This window comes from Glycine soja, chromosome 4, assembly GCF_004193775.1.
Source record: "Glycine soja cultivar W05 chromosome 4, ASM419377v2, whole genome shotgun sequence".
NCBI lineage: Eukaryota > Viridiplantae > Streptophyta > Magnoliopsida > Fabales > Fabaceae > Glycine > Glycine soja.
Window position 1 is genome coordinate 46373964 of NC_041005.1, and position 22331 is coordinate 46396294.

At 32.9% G+C, this 22331-nt stretch overlaps 3 protein-coding genes across 3 annotated transcripts; 1 reads left to right on the forward strand and 2 right to left on the reverse strand.

The window, feature by feature from the left end:
- Positions 1 to 2904: 2904 nt before the first annotated feature.
- LOC114410885 (glucuronoxylan 4-O-methyltransferase 2-like) lies at positions 2905 to 6040 on the reverse strand. Its single transcript, XM_028374794.1, has 2 exons — positions 5980 to 6040; positions 2905 to 3632 (listed from the first exon to the last, which is right to left on the reverse strand). Exons 1-2 carry the CDS (start codon positions 6038 to 6040, stop codon positions 2905 to 2907), a joined length of 789 nt encoding a protein of 262 aa, XP_028230595.1.
- A 1563-nt stretch (positions 6041 to 7603) lies between these two features.
- LOC114409948 lies at positions 7604 to 9894 on the forward strand. Its single transcript, XM_028373638.1, has 4 exons — positions 7604 to 8126; positions 8215 to 8279; positions 8394 to 8498; positions 8601 to 9894. Exons 2-4 carry the CDS (start codon positions 8235 to 8237, stop codon positions 9537 to 9539), a joined length of 1089 nt encoding a protein of 362 aa, XP_028229439.1. The 5' UTR covers positions 7604 to 8126; positions 8215 to 8234; the 3' UTR covers positions 9540 to 9894.
- Positions 9895 to 11829: 1935 nt separating this feature from the next.
- Positions 11830 to 14379, reverse strand: LOC114409949 (acetolactate synthase 1, chloroplastic-like). Its single transcript, XM_028373639.1, has one exon. The coding sequence runs from the start codon at positions 14115 to 14117 to the stop codon at positions 12162 to 12164; it is 1956 nt and encodes a 651-aa protein (XP_028229440.1). The 5' UTR covers positions 14118 to 14379; the 3' UTR covers positions 11830 to 12161.
- Between the last annotated feature and the right edge of the window lie 7952 nt (positions 14380 to 22331).

Below are 22331 nucleotides of genomic sequence, written 5' to 3' on the forward strand. Positions count from 1 at the left end.
TTATCTTAAGAATTATATCAGAGATTATTTTCTATTGATTAAAAACATTGACAGTACATGTATATTGATTAGATGATTAAATCAATTACATAAAAACTTTAATCTTTTGAAATATCGAATAAAAGAATATCAACAGAGGAGTAGGAAAATATAATGAAATTAATAAAGTACTCATTTATTTGAAATTCATTGTTATTTTTTATTACAAGAAGGACCTACAAATTTACTATTTTCTCATAATAGACTTAACACCAAGGCTTAACCCATCTATGGCCATACACCAATGTCTGGAGAAAGGGTCTTAAGGACTGGATTTCTCTCACAGAAATTTGTTGGCCTCAATTCAAACCCGGTGCTCAACAAGGGCATTATTGGAAAATCCTCCTGGCACGGAACATGGTGGATTCCCACTACATACCACATCACAATATTAATATCCTTCTTTTCTTTACTTCTATCCCTGCATTCGATTTCAAAACAAATGTTAATTATCCTAAGTAAAGAAATCACTTGATAAGGACTCAAATGAAAGAGATATAAGGTTGATTAAATGGTTAAAAAAAAGAAAAAGGAAAAAGTTCATGAATTTAATCTTTTCTAATAACAAAATTTCTACATTCTAACAAACTAATGTTTGTGGTGGTGCCATGTCTTCTCAATTGAAAAAAAGACCTATTTAATCCAATTGTCTTCTCAATAGAAAATAAAATATATTTGGTTTTAAAATTAAGATGCTTATTACTTATTCCAAATAATTAATATAATGTATCTTTTCCATGATCCTGATCAATATATGATAATTTTTTAAGTTAATATTCTAATCACTTAATAAAAACTTTAATTAAATTTGAACATCATATAATAATAATAGTCTTAAGACATGTAAAAAAAAATATATTGAAATTAATTAGCTTATAATTATATGTTATAAATTAAAAAAACACACACAAAATGATAGAATATTTGACTTTATCATTATAATCAACTTCTCTATGTTTTTACAAATACTTATCATCCAAGTCTATATATTGTTTGGTCCACTAATACCAATACAAGATAAAAAAAACAACTCTAATTAAATAAGTAAAATAATATATTTTTCATTAAATTAAAAAAACATATAATTTAGGGAGTAAACATCAGTCATTGTACCGGTCTCAATATGCATGTAATTACCTTTTCGGCTTGCAGATATTTTTGCAAGTACCAATAAAAGGTCCAGTTCTGTTTTGACTCCAACAAAATTTATTACATACCCAAAGACTAGCTAAAAAACTTATATAATGATCTCTTTATTATTATTATTAATTCGTTCATGATTAAATTATTAAACCTTAAATAAATGTATTGACCGGTCCAATTTTAGATCAAGGATATTAGAAATCTTATAATAAATAATGATTACATGAATTATTTGATTTTTTATCTTATTTTCTGGTTCAGTTTAATCTTTTATTTTTTTTAAATTTCAATTTAGTTCTTTATCTTTTTTTTTTTCCAGTTAAGTCCTTTATTTTTTTTAAAAAAAGTTTATTTGATTTTTTATCTTATTTTGTTGATTCAATTTAATTCTTTATCTTTTTTTTTTAATTTGATTCTTTAGTCTATTTAAAATTATTGTGGTTAATCATTTAAAAATAAAATTTTTTGGGTTCAATTTTCTTCCCTTCTTCTCTACTTCACTTTTAACAAAAAAACTCATTCTTAATGATGTTAATTTTAAATGAATTGAAGGATTAAACTGAACAAAAAATAAGATAAATGATCAAAATATTTTTTTAAAAAGATAAAGAATTAAATTGAATAAAAAAGAAAAATAAGATAAAGAACAAAATTAAAAATTTTAAAAGATAAAATACCAAATTAAACAAAAAAAAATAAAAGATCAAATAATTCATTTGACCATAAATAATATCTTTAAGACTTAATTATACTAATTATTTCTTTTTGATGTATATATTAATTATTTATGAGATTTTATGACCAACCAACAACGGTTGATATAAATACTAGCGACTTGTTTTCTTTTATCAAGTGATATGGAGTTTGAATCCTGATCGACCTTTGGATACGAAGTAAATTATATTGAGAGAAGAACATCCACCTTTTGTGCGCTCAGAATCCCTAATAAAGATTAGTCACTCTTTCTTTAAGGATTACTTTCGTACCATTAATATGGTCATAAAAAAAAACTTTATATTTTTATCCACTCTTACACTAACTCCCTTCATTATTTTAAAAATATACACAAACACCCCCTCATTTATTATGTTAACTCCTGTTAATTGTTTTAGAAAAATGTATAATTGTTTCATTCACATCTATTGGATGTATTATTTTTAATTTAATTGATTATGTTTAAAGGAATGTATCCAGACCGTATTGCTAGTTATGTTATATATATAGTTAATCAAGAAATGTACTTTCCATCTGTTGAGATGGCTGAGTTGGTCTAACTTGCTTTTATTTTTTGATTCCAAATGCATTTTTGTGGGATTTACCACGATGTCCGGATGTTTAGTTGTTTACGACTCAATCTCTTCCTCAGTTTATTGCCCATCATCTCTAGGGTGGCTTTATGCCAAAATTATTATGTGTCGAGAATCACCTCATGTTGATAATTTGGGTCAATTTTTACGTGATATGTAACTGAGTTTTTCAATTTAGGGGGAAGTTAATAAATTTCGACTATATATATATAATTTGTACGGGAATAATATCAGTATCCATGTGGCAGTTATTCTTTAAACCAATTTGATGCTGTGCAGTCGCTAATGCAGAATTAACAGCATTTAAACTACAGTTGTACAATGATATATACTAGTTTGTGTGAAAATTACTACTTTACTAACCATAATGATGTTGCTCTATATAGTAATAGTGTAATACTATCTATACAGGACTTCAGGTAGTGCAGAACGTTGTTGAATTGGAGTGACCACTGATCCTGAAGTGCCACAATTTCCCTTTAGAACTCAATAAATTCTCATGGCAGAGAAACTCCCAGGAGAACCATTTCTCTATCATACGATCTATATCATGCACAACTACGTCAGAAACATTCCCAGCTCTAGCTAGAACACTAGCAGTGTATATAGAATCCATCCTACCCGGCGACTCTGGAGAATCCCCTTTGGGTCCATCTACCACAATGATATCCCACTTCTTTTCATACACTTCAGAAGGTAAATTTCTCAATGCAAACTTGCATTTCGATTTCTGAAGCAGCTGTGTTGGGTAACTTGGTGCACAAGCTTGGTTCTGCCTTGCATGTTTGAGAAGATTAAAAGCCTTTTTAGATGGCACATTATACCCAAGCTGGTATGTTTGAGTGTTGTTGGAGTTTGTTGCTACCTTGGCTATCATGTCATCATGATCATAAAGAAAGATGGTGCTTCCAGGTGCATTCATTGAGGAGAGGGTAAGGTACTGTGGTTGGAAGCCAAATATGAGGAGGTTGCATGGGGATTTAAGAGCAACAAGGTTTGAGAGAACTTTGAACTCTTTTTCAGTTAGGGTGGAATTGGGGTGCTTTGAGGACTCAGGTGCATGTGATGCAGCTTTTGTTGTGAGTAGAAAAAAGTGGAGAACTAGGTGGAGACATAGCAGATGATGAAGAGCGGAGAATGAGGCTGAGAAGCATAAGTATTGATATGATTGAAAGGATCAAAAGAAGGATGGGGACGAGTTTCTTTTTGTTTGTGAGGTTCATTCCTTGGTGATCTCTTTGGCTAGAACGTTGTTTTAGTGTAAGTAGGGGAGAAAATTGAAGAGGTGCTAAGGTAGGATGAAATTGAATTACATCAGGAGCCATCTTTGCTCTTTTCTTTTTCCCCCAACTCTTTTTGATTATTATAAGTTTCAATGTTACATTATATGCTTTTAATAGTTGCTGTGGGTGCACCTTGTTAAGTAGGAAGGAAGGGATGCTTTAACTTTTTTGTTTCAGGTGTTACCTTTCTTTTCTTTCAGCTGTTGCTTGTTACCTAACTGTTGAGCTGCAGAAGAAATAATATTGCATGTGTTCGTCTGAGTTCTTCCTTTTTTTTAAAAAAAATTCTTTTCTGGAGTGCTGACATGGATCTTGAAGATTGGTTCTTTGTCAAAATTTCTCTTTGGTGCTTGTTTGGTGTTTGAGTAAGCTTGAAGAAGGTTTGTGGGAGGTTATTATGTCTTTTTCAAACTTCAATCCACGTAAGTATCATTTCATATATTATTGGTGTGCCTTTTTTTGGTTGATGATGAGCAATGAGAGCAATAATTGATGATTGGTTTTACTTTTCTGTTTTCTGATATCAGATTTTTCATTGAATAATGTTTTGTGTACAATAGTCACCCAGAGAGAATAAACTAGATTAGAGAAAAATATAAATATATAACAAGTGATATGTTGTTATAAAAAAATATATAGAAAAATAAAAAGAGTAATGATATTTAACATCGATTCCAAATTTTTAAACTTCTAATTAATATTCTGTTTTTTTTATCTCTTTTAATTGTACATATATTTTTATTCGTTTTTTTATTTCTCGCTTACTATATATCAAATAACATATTGGGTGTAAAAAAACATTGAGGATAACATACTCAATGTAAAATTAATGTTTTACACAAAATCTCAGTAATTTACTTTAAATAATCTAAAATTTGAAATTAATTCACTTAAAAAATTAAAAAAAAATAATTAGCAAGTCACAAGATATGATTTTGTTATTTTTAATTAAAATAATTGATCAAAATCATTAATGATGACACTGAATAATATTTTTTTATGATATTGTTAATGTTATCTAGATCAAAACTTAATAATGTCGTTGAATTTTCATTTTATTATGATAATGCCCTTGTTCTCAACAGCTCAAGCTTAAAGACTTTGGAGGCGTCATGTAAAATATACTTTGCAATATTCCTCTTTCTCGTATAGTCTTTGTGTAATTCTTATATTTATTTTCGCTCATTTTGTGAAATAAAAAAGAGAAACTAGATTACACTTGATGTAAAACATTAATTTTAAACTTTGATGTAAATGAATTTTATCTTTTATATATATATATATATATATATATATATATATATATAAACCTACACTATATTACTGATTAAAATTAATTAAAAACTATAAAATAAAAGAAACACTTGTTAAATATAAGACTAGATACACACAAATTTATGATTTTTAATAATTTCAATCAATAATAAAATGTAATAAAATATACATTGTACATGTTTGACTTGTATATGACATGACATGCTAGTCTAATCTAAGCTTATTTATCAAATTAGTTAAGCTAAGGTTTTTTCTTCTCTTTGGTAGGGTATTTTCCTAGACATGATTGTAAGATTAACTCTCAAACGAATTGAAGGTAGTGGTTAAGTAAAGTTTTTTTATAATGGTATCAAGGGTTTTATTTAATTGATGGAACAAAGTGAGTGATTGTAAATTTTTTTATAAATGTTTTTTTATTAACATAGGTGATTTTTTTTTTTTTTACCTATAACGATGACTATGAATTCCTAAAATTGTAGGAAAATTTGTTTACCGTTTCGGTCCACTATTATTGTGACCAATTACTAGTATTATAAATGATCAATTAATTTAGTTCTTGAAATTACAATGAAAAACTGAGTTATAACTTAAAAATGAAAGATTAAATAAAAGCATCATCATATTTAGAAAGTTCTACAACATAATTAAAATTATTATTATTACTGTAATATTTTTGAAATTATATACTTATTGATTTATTTAATATTCACTCATTGCCTTATGAAAAAATTCATTAACATATTTAAAATGTTTTTTAAATAAAAAAATCTTTAGATAAACTTTGACATCTGATTAGACTTTAAAAAAACATCATGTCAACACGTATGGCAACATATGATAAATAAATATACAAAACTGAATCTTATATATACAAAATAGATTTTAATTATTCAAAGTTAACCCTGCCAATTCCAAACTTATTGGGTAATTACCTACTGAAGCATTCAAGTCATATCCGTCTGGAAATTCAACAATTCCCACTAGCCACGCCATTCCATTACTTAATACTCATCCTCGTAAGTTTTAGGTTAATGTTTTAGTTATATTATACTAGTATTAAACGCTTTAAATTGTGACCCCCTTGTCCTTGTCCATATCTAATATTCTTTTGAAGGCATCTCTAAACGGTATAATGCCCTCTTCTTCTCTATAAATAAAGATTGATTTATATTGTATTGGTTGATGTCTTTGTTTAATGAGTTTTGAAAGACTCATTGGTGCTTTCTACAGTAGGGAACCAAATAAAGGTCAAATCCCTCATAAGATCCTAACATTAACTTAATATTTTCGTCCTTATCAATTGTATGCGCAACATGTAGCGTGACAGATGGGAAATACAATTAAGAAATTTCCCTTCCATTTTCAATAAAATCTTTCCCCATTTATTAAATAGTTGGTTACATGCATGTACGAAATCATGGTGCTTATTATTGCCCAAATTTGGTTTTATTTGCATCTAACGATTCTAGAATACCACCTACCAGTGACACCAAGAATTTTATTTTCTAATGTAAAGTTTTCCTATTTCATACGAGTAAAAGATTGTGAACCTCAAGTGGTTGAGTATAATATTTTAGTTATTGTAAATATTTTAATATTATTTTTTTATTTTTTCAGATAAAAAAATAGAATAAAAGATTTTGTTATCATTAGAGTATCTCCAATGTCATTTTAATGTTAAGTAACTCAATTAATTTTCTCTCTAATAATTGTTTCTATTAACAAGTTGCTAAACTAAAAAAAAAATTATCTTTTTCTCTTTCTCCCTTCTATATTTATTACAAAGTTAAACAACTCTCATATGACACATCAAAATAATACTTTTTTGTTAAGCAATCCACTGAATTACTCCCAACGATCTGTATGCTATTAGCTAGCATATATGCAACGAGTGTCACAATTTCTCGAGTATTAATTCCTGCTAACAAGGGTGCACATGATGATTGTATTGCTAAATTTCATCTCTTAAATTTGAATCAGTTCTCTGTTGAAGTTGATTTCATAATGAATCTAGGTTTCACCTAACTAAATTTCAATTACAGTAAATTTTCTTCAGGTTTTGAGTTGGGGGATCTCATCTAGTAATACCTCTAAATGCAGCGGTTAAAACTATAAAAAAAAGCCTTTTCAAGTAACTAATATAACTAAAAGGAGTTTAACGTGTATGTATTGTCGCATGCATTTTTATATTTTCATTTGATTATAAATTATAGTTTGAATTATTTTAGCTAACGATAAAAATTAATAAATTTATAAATTTATCATGGTGAATTATGATTGTATGGCTAAATAAAACTTTTTACTTTATAAACAACCCTTTTTCTCAAACAAAATCACCGAGCGATTTGAAAACATTGAAATTTCGTTCTGAAATTATGCTAAGATTATTTTTTTTTTAAAAAAAAAGATGCCCACGGCTCTGTTGACATTTCATCAAGGTTCTCCAATGGTCGTTTTCCATTAAGAATATAAAATTCCCAGAGTGACGTTACATTAACAATTAACAAATATGGTGATGTTTGTAGCCATTCGAAAGCTGCACCTCAAAAAATCTTCTCCTAACGTGTTCTCTAGTTCAATTAATAGAGTTTAATTAACAATAAAACCCAGGTTCAGATTTTAATTAAGGTTCATTTTTTGAATTTTGAAACCAATAATACTAGGTACAAGCGAATAACTCTGGAGAATATTGCGCAAGCAAACCATGGTTAAGGCAAGACAAACATTTCACCCCTTTCATCATCATCATCACCTCCTATTTTAAAGCATTGCTAATGTCTTTCTCGGCGTAATCATCTTACTTTATTTGATTTCTTAATTTCTTTGTCCTAATAAGATTCACAGCTTCAACAAGAAATGTCATCTTTGCGAGTTTGGCTAGGTCAACTCTTGTTTTCAAACCTGCGTCCTTTCTTCATCCTTTCCTTTCATACTTCATTCATTTTTCATGTGGCTTCTTTTTAGTCCATGATAATACCCTCATCTTAATCACCCTAGTTCACTAGATTGGTTTGGTTTCACCCTTAATCTCTCAGAACCAACTTCTACTAGAGGATCTTTCCATAGGACTTCTACACATGTAGGCTTCTCTATTTTCCCTTTGTTGTTGTTGTTTGCCATATATCTAAGATTTTCTGAAAAACAAAACTATCTTATGTTTCTATAAGTGGTGAAGACAAATATTATTATGGGGACTAACAGGCAGGAGCATGAAATTTCAGGAGGATCTGAGGTAAAGTGGTCACAATTCAAAGCTATATTCAACTCTGTTTTATTTGTAATTTTACGAGTAGTATTTCAACTGCTTAAACTTCAGAAATTCTGAATTCTACAACACCTATGTCAGGCAACATATCAGGAGATGATAGAAAATGAAGTCAAGGACACTCAGGAAGGCTCAACACACAAATTAATAACTGAGAGCTGCAAATCAAACAGCATGGTTATAAAGGTAATCGTCATATTCCCACTTTTTCTTCTTTCTTAGTAGATGTTTTATTGTATGTTATGTTCCACTGAAGCTGAAAAATGGTCTAAATTGACACCAAAACAGAAACGACATACGTTGATTCCTGCTCACATCATAGCTGAAGCCATATCAACTATTGCGGATCTTGACATTAGATGGTCAGGTCCAATCACACCAAAAGAAATGGAATACGTTGAACAATATGTCCTTGCAAAGTATCCAGAATATTCAGGCCTCATGAAAGGAGATGGAAATGGGATAAACTTGTCTAGCTTTATCATCTATGAGGAGCCTTCAGAATCCATGATAGATGATAGGGGAAAGTCACCAAGAGAGTCTTCTACATATTTTTTTGGCAGTAATAATCTCCCTGAAATGGATAGGGCCAAGATCCAGTTGGAGCCATCAAGATTACTAGACATTCTCAACAAGAAATCCTCATTCCTTGGAAGTTTCATCTCTATCCCAGAAATCCAAGCTCGCAATAAGATTTTGAATCATTATGGTTTGCCAGATGAAGAGTACCTTGTTCTCTTCACTCCAAGCTACAAGGATGCCATGATGTTGGTGGGAGAAAGTTACCCTTTTGTTAAGGGAAACTACTACATGACCATTCTTGATCAGGAAGAAGACTACATCAGGGAGTTTGCTTCTTTTAAGGAGTCCAAGGTGATCTCAGCACCCAAGACATGGCTGGATTTGAGGATCAGCGGGTCTCAGCTGAGCCAGAACTTCAGGAGGAGGTGTAAGATCAGCTCAAAGGGCTTGTTTTCCTATCCGGTTGATGCAAATGGAACAATGCATTGGATTTCTGAGGCTCATAGGAACAACTGGCATGTTCTACTTGATGCATCTGCCTTGGTAGTGGGAAAGGATCGGCTACATCTTCTTGCGCTCCACCGCCCGGATTTTGTGATATGTAATCTTGAAAACACTCATTCCAATCCTTCAAGAGTCACTTGCCTCTTAGTGAGAAAGAAATCCTTTGAGGTCTCAGCTACTTCATCTCAGGCAGTTGAATGAGTGAGAAAGAAATCCTTATGATTTTAGAGCAATTAGCAAATGTACAAAATTTCCATGCAGATCCTTAGGTGTTTTTTCTCCTATCAGAATTGGAATTTCACCTAGGTAACTTGTGTCAATCTTTAATGTAAACTTTTATTATGTGAACTACTGAGGCGAACCGCCAATTCTGATTGGAGAACACTATCATAAGTACTTAATAAACTGCATCTGAGTTTTGTCCTTAACAAATTTGATATCATGGACTCTAAGAAGCCATGAATTTTCCTGGCGTACTTTGTAGATTGAATAAATTAAGACATGCATATGTAAGGCCACTTATTACTGGTTGGAACACATTATGCATTGCTAATCATCTGGTGTGTTTGTAATTTTTAAGTTATATAATTAATTATCTTAGTTTGGTAAGTTATTTTTGCCAAACCCATTTTTTCCATATTAATCAAATTGGTTTTGAAAAATTTTATATCTTACTTTAACTTCTGATTTCAATTGGGAGAGTAACACATGCATGTGTCCCCTTATTGCCTTGGCCACAAAACTCTCTTATCCTTTTTTGGTATGCTTAGTCATCAAGCCTTTAGGTTCCAAGAACTAGAATCTGTCCCGTTTGCAAACCCAGGCCATTTATATTTTATCTAGCAAGATACAAAATTACAAATGCAAGTGGTCTTGCGTGCAAATTTTAGCTAGCCGAGTGGTGTAACGAAATTCTGTGCTGGCATTTGGTAACATCTATGTTTAGGGACGTGTAGACCAAGACATGTTACCATTAAGTTGTTGGAATAAAGCATGTCCAGTCACGTTAGCAAGCTGTCTGCAGTACAAAGGTCAAAAGGTTCTTTTTGTCCTTCCCTCGTTACTATAAGATTTGTTTTGTTCTGTTAAGACTACATAAGCATAAATTTCTTAAAATCATGGACAGTAATTCAGAAGTAAACAGCGGATATACCTTAAAACCGTGCTCATCATGATTGCCACGATGAGTTAAAGAAAATGTCAAAAAAAGAAACGCAATAGATTCAATATCTAAACTTTTATCTTCATCTCATGCTCAAAGTGTTTTTTTTTCTTAATTCTCCGATTCAACAGGAAAAAAAATTAATCTGGAGTTCGATGAAAGATAAATAAAGTCTACTAAAATATTATTTCTGTCAAGGATCAAACTCAGATATTACCTAAACAATTTAACTTTAACTTCAACACATTAATTACTTGTGCTCAATCATTTAAAGTGCTTCTTTACCTCTGACTTTCTTTTAACATTGAAAATAATTATAATGTTAGTTTTGGTTGCAAACAAAAATACATTTATCAGTCATTTCATTCAGCTTGGTTCTTTGAGAATCTGGCAGGCGAAAATATCGTTTAACATTGAAGACTCAAAGAGGCAAGATGGTGGGCAGAGCATTGGAAGCTAACATGGCAAGTAAATCTTTGACCCTCGTACCATATGGATAACTTTAATTAATTTTTACTTCTTAAGTTTTGAAGAACTTTAACAACGTAAGGACCACACGATAAATAGCTACTGAAAAGGGCTTCTTTTTTTTAGATGGTAAGCATTCTTGTGTTTGTGTGTGTGATTGGGTCATCTTGTTTGCTCTTGATCTCCATATCCTTTGATCTAGTTTTCCCCAAATGATTGTGTTGTTAGTTCACTTTTTTGTAATAATGCCCTCACTTCCACCATAAGGAGCAAGAGCTGTTGAAAACAGAGTATATCCCTTTAAATGGTAAGTTACTCGGCCTTTCTTAATTTGTTTGAAAACAGAATACACTTATATTCATAAATAACTATAAACTTAATGCAAACCCTAAAATTAATGACAAATAAATTATAGTAGGTAATTTACTGAAAATATGATAAATGCATTTATTAGTGAATGCGTTGAATTAAGAACCTATAATTTAATTGTGAACATTATTAAAAAAAAAAAAACTACGTTGCCATTTGCAGCATGGAATTATCTAGAACTAGAAACGTGATGCCACTTGTTATTGAAGTCGATTACAGCATCTATTCTGTTTTACTATTTATAACTTTGCCATTTCTGACTTTTGAAAACTATCTCTGGATTTCGGTATCGCTTTGTGAAGATCGAGCAAAAGAGACGTTTTGTGGACGCAATGGTCCAAATCCGTTCTACATGAACAAATTGGTCACAATTTCCACTAAAAGTAAATAAATGGCAAGTTAAAAAAGGAATATGCATTTTACTGATTGCCTAGGTGAGCTCCAAGAGAAGTTGAATCTACACGTCTACCAACCGCTAAAAAAAGAAAAACATTGAATATGTAACCTGATTCCATTAGCTTTTGACTTCTTCAACAGATTCTCTACTTAGATTTCTAACAGAAATATTATTACTAGCACATCATTTTCAGTCTCACTACAGCAAAAAATCCAACGGCACAATACAGACAACAGGAGATATCAGACTACAGAGATAGATAGATGCTACTGCATGTAGTAAGTTAAATAAAAGGAAAATAAAATGTCTTGCTACCAAAACTACTACAGACTATGATGCTCACCACAGGCCAAATCCTGCAACTAGGACAGCATTATCTTATATATATTGTACAAAACAAGCATCAAGGAACATTTGGTCTAGGCAATCAGTACCTCGTTCTACCATCACCCTCAGTTATCACATCCTTGAAGGATCCATTACTGGGAATCATCGGCAACACATGCTCCTGATGGGGCACAATGACATCAAGAAGGTAGGGGCCAGGGGTGTCCAACATTCTCTGAATTGCCGCTCTAAGCTCTTCCTTCTTCGTCACTCGCGCTGCCGGTATCCCACAAGCATCAGCAAACTTGAGCATGTTTGGGAATATGTCGCTCTCGCTAGACGGATCTCCAAGATAGGTGTGAGCTCTATTGGACTTGTAGAACCTATCCTCCCACTGAACCACCATACCCAAATGCTGATTGTTCAACAACAATATCTTAACTGGGAGATTCTCCACTCTTATAGTGGCCAACTCCTGAACATTCATGATGAAACTACCATCCCCATCAATGTCAACCACAACAGCGCCAGGGTTAGCAACAGCAGCACCAATAGCCGCAGGCAATCCAAAACCCATGGCTCCAAGACCCCCTGAGGTCAACCACTGCCTCGGTCTCTTGTACTTGTAAAATTGTGCAGCCCACATTTGATGCTGCCCAACCCCAGTACTAACAATAGCATCTCCATTAGTCAACTCATCAAGAACCTCGATAGCATGCTGCGGAGAAATCGCGTCCTGGAATGTCTTGTAACCCAATGGAAACTTGTGTTTCTGCACATTAATCTCTTCTCTCCAACCTCCAAGATCAAACTTACCCTCCACTCCTTTCTCCTCCAAAATCATATTAATTCCCTTCAAGGCCAACTTCAAATCCGCGCAAACCGACACGTGCGCCTGCTTGTTCTTCCCAATCTCGGCAGAATCAATATCAATGTGAACAATCTTAGCCCTACTAGCAAAAGCCTCAAGCTTCCCAGTAACACGGTCATCAAACCTTACCCCAAAGGCAAGCAACAAATCACTATTGTCAACAGCATAGTTAGCATAAACAGTACCATGCATACCCAGCATCTGAAGGGAATATTCATCACCAATAGGAAAAGTTCCAAGACCCATTAAAGTGCTAGCAACGGGAATACCAGTGAGTTCAACAAAGCGCCTCAATTCAGCACTGGAATTCAAACTGCCACCGCCGACGTAGAGAACGGGCTTTTGGGCCTCCATGATGAGTCTGACAATGTGTTCCAATTGGGCCTCGGCGGGGGGCCTGGGCAGCCTGGCGAGGTAACCGGGGAGGTTAACGGGCTCGTCCCAATTAGGCACGGCGAGTTGCTGCTGAACGTCTTTGGGAATGTCGATGAGGACCGGACCGGGGCGGCCGGAGGTGGCGACGAAGAAAGCCTCGGCGACGACGCGGGGGATGTCGTCGACGTCGAGGATGAGGTAGTTGTGCTTCGTGATGGATCTGCTCACCTCCACGATCGGGGTTTCTTGGAAGGCGTCGGTGCCGATCATCCGGCGGGGGACCTGGCCGGTGATGGCGACGACTGGGACGCTGTCCATTAAAGCGTCGGCGAGGCCGCTCACGAGGTTGGTGGCGCCGGGGCCGGAGGTGGCAATGCAGACGCCGGGGAGGCCGGAGGAACGCGCGTAGCCTTCGGCGGCGAAGACGCCGCCCTGCTCGTGGCGCGGGAGCACGTTGCGGATGGCGGCGGAGCGCGTGAGCGCCTGGTGGATCTCCATCGACGCACCGCCGGGGTACGCGAACACCGTCGTCACGCCCTGCCTCTCCAGCGCCTCCACAAGGATGTCCGCGCCCTTGCGAGGTTCGCCGGAGGCGAACCGTGACACGAAGGGCTCCGTGGTCGGCGCTTCCTTGGTGACGGGCGCCGCCGTGGGGGGTTTGGAGATGGAACATTTGATTTTGAGAGCGTGGTTGGGTTTGGTGAGGGTTTGATGAGAGAGAGGGAGGGTGGATCTAGTAATGCGTTTGGGGAAGGTGGGGTGTGAAGAGGAAGAAGAGAATCGGGTGGTTCTGGAAGCGGTGGCCGCCATTGTGTTGTGTGGGTAGCACCAGTGAGTGTGTTTGTGTGTGGCGATGCTTTTAGATGAAGGAGGGAGTTTTTGTTTTACCTTTTTGCCCTTGCGTTTTGTCTGTTTATGTTGGTTTTTGTGTGGGTAAAGTGGGAAGAGAAACCCACTACTTGTTCCATGGACTCAGTTACACTCGCTGCTAACTAATCAATCAGTGGTGTCGAACATCGCATGAGGTGAGAATGTTAGATAGCCACATATCACTTGCAGACAAAACAAGCAGCCATTTTTTTTCTCACATCTTTGTGTTGTGTTTTGCACTGCCCACCAACCCTAATATTGGAATCGGCGTAAACACTGACACTGCTGCTTACTTTAATTAATTAATAATAATGAAGTATTACTAGTATTTTTTTTGAGTTTTCAACCATTAATTTTTTGAAGTTATTTTTTATAAGATGAAATTAAAGAATTCACTGGGATGTAGAAAATTTATTAATTTCGTTCAGAATAACTTTTAGTTTTTTTAAGTACTAGTATCAATCAAATAGCACTGACTAGGACTTTTCAATTTGATTTAATGGTTTTAATACAAGTTGAGTTTGAGCGGAAGAATCAAGGTTGAATCCTCACATAATCAATTTTTAGAAGATGATAAATTTTAAGTAGGATTAAATCATGAACTCATTATTTGATTATGATAGTTACGAAAAAAAATTATTAAATATATGTGATTTGGATATTCCTCCAATAATATTTTTTAGTCTCAATTATCAAATAAAAATGTTAACTAACCATGTAATAACAACAAGATAGTCATGAGTTATTTTATTCATAAAACTTGTTTACATGTGATTATCTCATCAAACTTTTAGATAATTTAACAAGTAAATGAGTGGTCAATGTTATTATTACATCACCAATTAATTATTTGACAACAAAAATTAAAAAAATTAAAGAGTATCAAACATGCAACTCATAGATATAAGCTTAGTTGAATGATTAAAAGATAAGAAAATAAGAGAAAGGTGCATGTGAATAAATCCTCTTTGCTAACAAAATAAAACTTTTAACAAACTAGTATTTATGTACAATAAAAAAATCAGGCCTGCAATTCTGCAAAAACACATGGGGTGTGAGTAGAGGGGAAGAGTGTTTGGTTTTATACAAGGGAATAAATTTGAATTTTTTTTTTAGGATTACAAAACAGAGAAATATTGAGTGTAATAAGTGAAAACATGAAGGAAGGATTGAGTAATTTACTCTTTTCCCTTTTGTGAGTTCTCGAGCTTCTTTTTTTTTAGCTTTGTGAGTGTTGATTTGTTAGAGTTTCTTATGTGCAAAGAGGGTCTTGTCCCATTTTGGAGGGTTATTTTGTCTCGGGAATGATGAGACTGCTTACTGGTGCCCATTTTAGATTCGAGACTGAACCTCATTTCTCTGGTTGTATTTGGTATTTGCAGTAACAATTTTAAGATGTTTTATTTTCTGCCATGTCTACTAAGCATGTTACCATTATTGTTGATCTCAACAAGCCATTTCGGTTTGAAGGCATGCCTTACAAGAGATGGAAACAGAAGGCGTCTTCTTCATGTCGACGTGCAAAGTTAATTTCCTTGTCATTGCTAACAAGCTTGTTCTACCACAAAATTATCTGATGCCTAACAGGAACTGCAAACCTAGAATGAAAATGACTTCATATGTAAGAATTTTATTTTAAATGGATTATTTGATTATCTTTATGATTATTATATTACAAGAGGTTTGAGAGGAGCCACAGAAAAATGGATAATATACACAAACACCTAATTAAAAACTATTCTGATATTTCTCATTTGTTTCTCTTTCTCTTTCTATTACATCATAAATTTTATTATATTTTCTTTTTCTCCCTCTCTTAAATAGCACAATTCGTATCCATGTAATATTTTTCCAGGAAAATATGACACTTGAGAGGCTGGATGAAAGAAATATGTTGTCAATCACTACCTCAAGTATCAAAAGACAACGGATAACTCTATTGAAGTTCAGTCTCACAAACTACAGAAAATTGCTCATGAAATAATCTCAGAAGGTATACATGATTTTAGATGAACAACTCCAAGTGGCTGTAATAATTGTTAAATTGCCTCCTAGCTGAAAAGATTTTAAGAACATCCTTAGGCACAAAATAAAAGATTTCTAATTGGAGAGTATGTTTACTCGATTGCGTATATATAAAATATAGAAGAGGAAGCCCGGAAAAAAAATCAAAGAGAGAAAGTTCTTCTTGTTGTCAAATCCACTTCTATTGTCCTCAAAATGAAGGTAAAAATATGAAATATCAAAATTGAAAGCAGAACACCAACAATAAAAATGACAATCATAATAAAAATGGACAAAACCCTCCTCGATCGTGACAGTTTAGCTGTTATAATTATGGTAAGCTTGGCCATTTGGCTAGGAATTGCCGACTTAAGGCCATTAGACAGTTTGAGAAGCTTGTTTTTAGCAATGAACATGAATAACATTCCAACTAGTGCCTATTATTCAATTCAAAAAATGATTGTACATTTGCAAGGAATGTTTGATTTCAAATGTTTGAATATCAATTTTTAAATGTAATATTAATTATTCTTTTTTATTTATATATCTTATAATACTAATGATAAAAACAATAAAAATTAAAAAAATTAATGACCATCTAATTAATTTTATAAAATTGATATCCTCTTTTATTTATTTAGTAATTTTTTATATGTGAAAAATAACCTGCTACAACCATTATAATAAAAGGGAAGAGTACTAATATACTAGATTAGTGCACCAACCAAGCATCTCTGAAATGATGCTCACAATATGTGGGCCCTCCATCATAATATATATATATATATATATATATATATATATATATTACAAAATTTGTAAGTTAATTAGTTTCCTGTGTCCATGAGCAAGTTTTTAGATCATCAACCTTTGTTCTTTTCTTTCTTTCTGATAATTTTTTTTGAATTATTATTGAGGATGCTTAACTTGAGTACAGATGTGTCCAACTCAAAGCTCCATCACCCTTTGGTACATCAAATATGAAGATCCCTACGAAGTGTATGTTTAGAAAACCAGTGGTAGGACCCTGAATTTACGTTAGATCCAAAAATAAGTCTTTTCTTATTTTTGAAAACGTAAATTAGGTTGCGATACCGATAATTCAAACACACTCTGAGTGCTAACCAAAATTACGTGTCAATATAACATATGTGAATAAGAACCTCACTTACAATTTTAACCCATCCCAAAATAATAAAGATGTTCAGCCCACCAATCTTTTTCTATACATTACTTTTGCTTGCTCTAACCTTTGTAGAGTCTATCGTCATAAATTTAAGGTCTTTCATTTAGTTTATTTAAGTTTCGTGTTCTAATAATGTCTAGAGTCTAGACAAAGTCTTCAACTCTTTATTATTATAATAAGAAAAAACTAATAAAGACTCCAGACAACGTGGCTCCATGTTTTACTTTTAAAGTTCCATAATGTTCAATTAAAAATAGACATTTTCTTCGCGTGCTTATGAAACCGAGCCTAGTCCGAAACTACTATGGGATCCAAACGAATAAATATTTAGAAAAAGGGACACCTTCTGGCGTGTGAATGTTGAGTAGGTCCTCCACGCGAGGAACTATATCATATACAGGGAATTCTTTTTCCTTTTATCACATTTCACTCAAAATATTGAAGAGAGATAGTGCATCAAACTGTTTACAAAGATAAGTTTGATTCTCTTTCTCAAGATAGTATTTTTTCATTTTTTAAAATTCATTGAATTTATAAATAAAATTTTATATTTTATTTCTTCTATATTTATATAATTATATCTACTGATTTTATTTTTTATAATTTATTTCCAATGACTTAACGTGTTGAATATGACTTTAATCCTTTATGTAAATTAAATTAAAAAGTCACAATAAATATTTTTTTTAATACGAACAGAATAAGATTTTTTACTTTAGTATCTTTATTTTTTGTGCATTATTTGCTTCTATTAATAAAAATCATAGGCTTTGTAAGGAAAAAAATTATATTTTCTTTCGTAATCCTTCAACATCCAAAATAACTAGTTTCTAATTGTTGAACCGGAGGATAATTCTAATGCACACAAAAAAAAATCTATTATTATTATTATCGCAATGTAATTTTATTTACAATTTATTATTAAATTTGCTTAATTGCATTTTAACATTAACTTTATAAAAGAGTAAAATCAGCGCAATAATATTAGAATTTACAGTATGCAAATAAATTTGAAAAATAAATTAATTTAAATTATAAAACTAGTCGTTCAACGAGCTCGAAGTGACAAATTTCATTTTGTAATTACGTATTCCATTCATTTAGTTGTATAAGCTAGCTAACGCTTACATAACTAAATCTAATTGAACAATCATTCAATTTTAAATAAGTACAAGGATATTATTAATAATTAATAACATAATAATGCAAGGAGGAGTAAGTGGGCCCTCTGCTGTAACTTCAGTCTATGTCATATTTCAAATTGATTTATGAAAAAGGATAAAGTGGCATGCATACGGTGCGGTTACTGGCATCATAATAAATAGTACAACAATTGATGTATTATTTTTTATTAGTGTAATTTTTTACATAACTTAATTTAAAAAATAAATTTAACCTGTAATTACGTAATAAATTATTTTGATTTTGTTAATTTTCAAATTTTAGAGATATTTTTTCCAATGTTCATTAGTTAGTGATTTTTTTTTCACGTTAAGTAAAATATTAAAAACATTTTCATATATTTTAAATTGTTGAAATCAAGAACGAAAAATAAATTGATGCACTATGGATATTAATCAAATTTCAAGTACCTCTTGAACAAATTTTATTATTTTATCATTATATTTTCATCAAATAGATCCGTGGCTCTCCAAGAAGCTCTCTCTTGGATAAAAGATATGCAGCTGCAGAATGTAGTTGTTGAACATCCTGTATCCGTTCTTTATAATATTAAGAATATGTTTATCATATTTTTACAAGAGTTTAATGCGTAAGTAATCACACTATAAAATAATTTTATATTATTATTTAATTATAAATTATCATTTGAATTATTTTAAAATAATTATTTTAAAAGTTAATAAACTTATTATATTCAATGAACTGTGATTAAACAATTACATAAAAATAAATTAATCTTTTTCTCTTTTTACAAATTCCTCATAGTTTTCCTCTTTCTCTTCTTCGTGTGACTAAATTGAAATGTGAGAGTAAGAGGTGTGGGTGGGTTTTCAGAGTGTTAAGCTCCTTGATAGGTCTTATGGGTCCTCATCCATTCTAACTCTAACCTTGTTAGTCTTGGAGTTGCTATGGTCCCATTGAAATTGTCTTTGATCCCTACTAAGGGATGGATAGTTTTTTTATTCTGAGAATGTGCTTTTTTCATTCAATGTCTAAATTCATATCCCCTTATCACAATAAAATTGTGATTTCATTTGTATAATATATAATGAAATCACAAGTTTATTGTACTTTTTTTAACCACTCGAAATATAACAACAAAACTACGATTCTATTGTTATTTTTTTTGGCACCCCCCTTAGCACAATGGAACCTCGATTCCGTTGTTTAAGTTATTTTAGATTTCGTTGTTTTTTTTTAGCATCCCATGATTCTATTGTGATAAAAAACTTAAACAATGAAATCAAGATCATGTCATATTTTTTAAAAAAAATGAATAAAAAGGAAAAAAAAATACATTCTGTGTTTTTTTATTGATTGAGCACTGCAACACTGTACTTATTGACTGAACACTATTTTTTCTTATACATATTGACTGAACACTATTTTGTTCTTATACACATAGTAACTGTATTAAATATAGACGCATTCTAAATAGTCTATATTGTCATACCAAAGCCATCACATTATCCTCTACCTTGAAAACCTCTACCTCTAAAGCCACCTCTGCCCTAGTAACCACTTCTCCAGTTCCTAGCACCTATTCCATCAGAATTTTCATTTGAACCTTCATTTACACCATCATCGCTTGAGGCATTTGTTGTGTTCCAATTGTTATAGCTTCTCCAAGTGGTGTTTTGATTAGCATCATCAGATCCAAAATTATAATTTTTACTTTTCTTTCCCTGGTTAGAATCTTTATTTCTAGGATCCCTGAACTCCAATTAGAATTCTTGCTTTCATTCCCGACACTCCAAGAGGATTTGTTAGAGTTCTAATTGCTATTGCTTGGATCAAAAGCCTAGTTACCATTGTTCCCAGAGTTCCAATTCCTTTTCTTGCCATGATATTCACCGTATTGTTGAAAGCATAGAGAGTGTACATGTCGTTGAATATTGCAACATGATTCCATCACCTGAAGGGGTATTGTTTGAATGTGCTAGTGATTCTAAAGTCTTCAGAATAAATGAGGATATGTTGCTTGACGCTTTAAGGAAAACCAATTACTGACACCATCGGAGGCAATAGAATTTTACTTGACCTTTTTTACCGCCAACCTGTTTATGTATTGATGATTGTGTTGCATATGAATGTATGAAGCTTAAATGCAACGTTGATGTGGAAAACATGTTTTTCATCTTTTTGGAATTTAGTAGCAAAGGTTCGATACATTTAATGCAACTTTTGGTCAATCTCCAGATGAAGTCCTTGCCTCGCTGTGCAAACCAATAAAACCCAGATATGTTAATGAGATCATTGCTTCGATGTGTGATAAATCTTTGTAGTCATGTTCTTACTTTATAAAAATCATATGATGGTTGTTTTTTTTAAACAAAAGTTTGCATTATCAATGTTTCTTTAGTTGTTGATGTCGATGTTTGTTTTATGAATCAATTTAAGAAACAGTTGTTGTTAATAGGCGTGTGTTGTTTAAACAGTTGTTGAATAGAAAAAAAGACGTAATTCCACCATAACATAAACTAAAAAAATGTCAAAACAACAAAAATTGTGCATAATACGTGAAAATATACTAATAATGATAACAATACAAAAAGTCAACTACCTCTGCCACCATCCTTGCTAGTCCTCTTCCAGGGTCTCTATGCGTCTAAGCTGCATCCAATTCCAAAGCTTGTTTTATGAGTTGATGATGACTTGTGCCCTCTGGCACAGCTCTAAGGTCCAACAAGCCCTGCATAGTTTCTAACGCTATCTAGAATCAAGTCCGCAATAAAGAATACATTACAATTAGTAACTATTTTTTTAGTGATAGTGTAGGAAAAAAAATACAAAATCCAATTTGCATTACTTGGCAAGAGTAATTTTCACCTGGTACATAGTTTGTCAGTGGATGCCCAGGTTGTGGCTGTACTCTGATGGACACTAAATGTACAGGACCACCTAGTGGTTGTCCCTCCTTTGACGGAATGACATAGGGATGGAAAATCCTATAAAACCAAGACATTTTGTCATAGGTGCAAGCCTAAGGACACCCAAATGGCACAACATCGGCAAAAGGAATAATATGTTGTTGTCACTCTGCCCACACTCGATCACAAAGCTGATACATAGGATGGGGAAGTGGTTGGCATGGAATCGTCTGGACATGGCCAAACTACCTCAACACCCTCTTTGGATGATAAGGTTTCACACCAATCCTACATCTGATGAAGCTAGAGGAAAAAAAAACTTTTGTGCGAAAGGCCTAACATCCTTGTGGTTCTCATATGGACATCACACGACAACATCCATTTGTAGCTCATCTAGTCTCTCCCTGACTAGAAGAGCAGTTCCGATACTTCTCAATGGTTTTCATCTTGTGGCTACCGAGTTCTCCACAACACAATCCTCCAACTCTGAGTAGCCAACAATGGGTAGATGCGCAAACACCCATAACTGTAAAAAAAAAATATTATTAAAATATTAATTACATTAATTAAAAAATAAAATGCTAAAATAATTTACTTACCATGAGTAATATCATATAAGCTTCATACTACTTGTTGTTATACTAGCTCACATAGGAGAGATGGTCGTAGAGGTATGTTAGTACAACTACTCCCTATGCATACTCGTGGCAACCATCCAAGTTGTCAAGGTACTGGAGGTAAGAGACATGGATGCGAGTCGAGGACTTGTTGGCAAATATCGTACTGCAATAAAATGCAAGAGATAAGTTGTCCCAACTCAAATATACAAGTCTAACTCAACATAATGGTTGTAAAGGTCTTCCAACCACGTCAAGCTCACTCTGGCACCTGTGTTTGTCGTTGCAAAAGCCT

What these genes read in the sequence shown, in the direction of transcription:
- LOC114409948 (XM_028373638.1), top strand. Translation starts at nt 8,235, where the DNA reads ATGGGGACTAACAGGCAGGAGCATGAAATTTCAGGAGGATCTGAG. An exon ending in AAATTTCAGGAGGATCTGAG is followed by an intron (nt 8,280 to 8,393) that starts GTAAAGTGGTCA and finishes CACCTATGTCAG; the next exon opens with GCAACATATCAGGAGATGAT. An exon ending in CAAACAGCATGGTTATAAAG is followed by an intron (nt 8,499 to 8,600) that starts GTAATCGTCATA and finishes ACACCAAAACAG; the next exon opens with AAACGACATACGTTGATTCC.
- LOC114409949 (XM_028373639.1), bottom strand. Translation starts at nt 14,117, where the DNA reads ATGGCGGCCACCGCTTCCAGAACCACCCGATTCTCTTCTTCCTCTTCA.
- LOC114410885 (XM_028374794.1), bottom strand. Translation starts at nt 6,040, where the DNA reads ATGGCGTGGCTAGTGGGAATTGTTGAATTTCCAGACGGATATGACTTG. An exon ending in TGACTTGAATGCTTCAGTAG is followed by an intron (nt 3,633 to 5,979) that starts GTAATTACCCAA and finishes TATGCTTCTCAG; the next exon opens with CCTCATTCTCCGCTCTTCAT.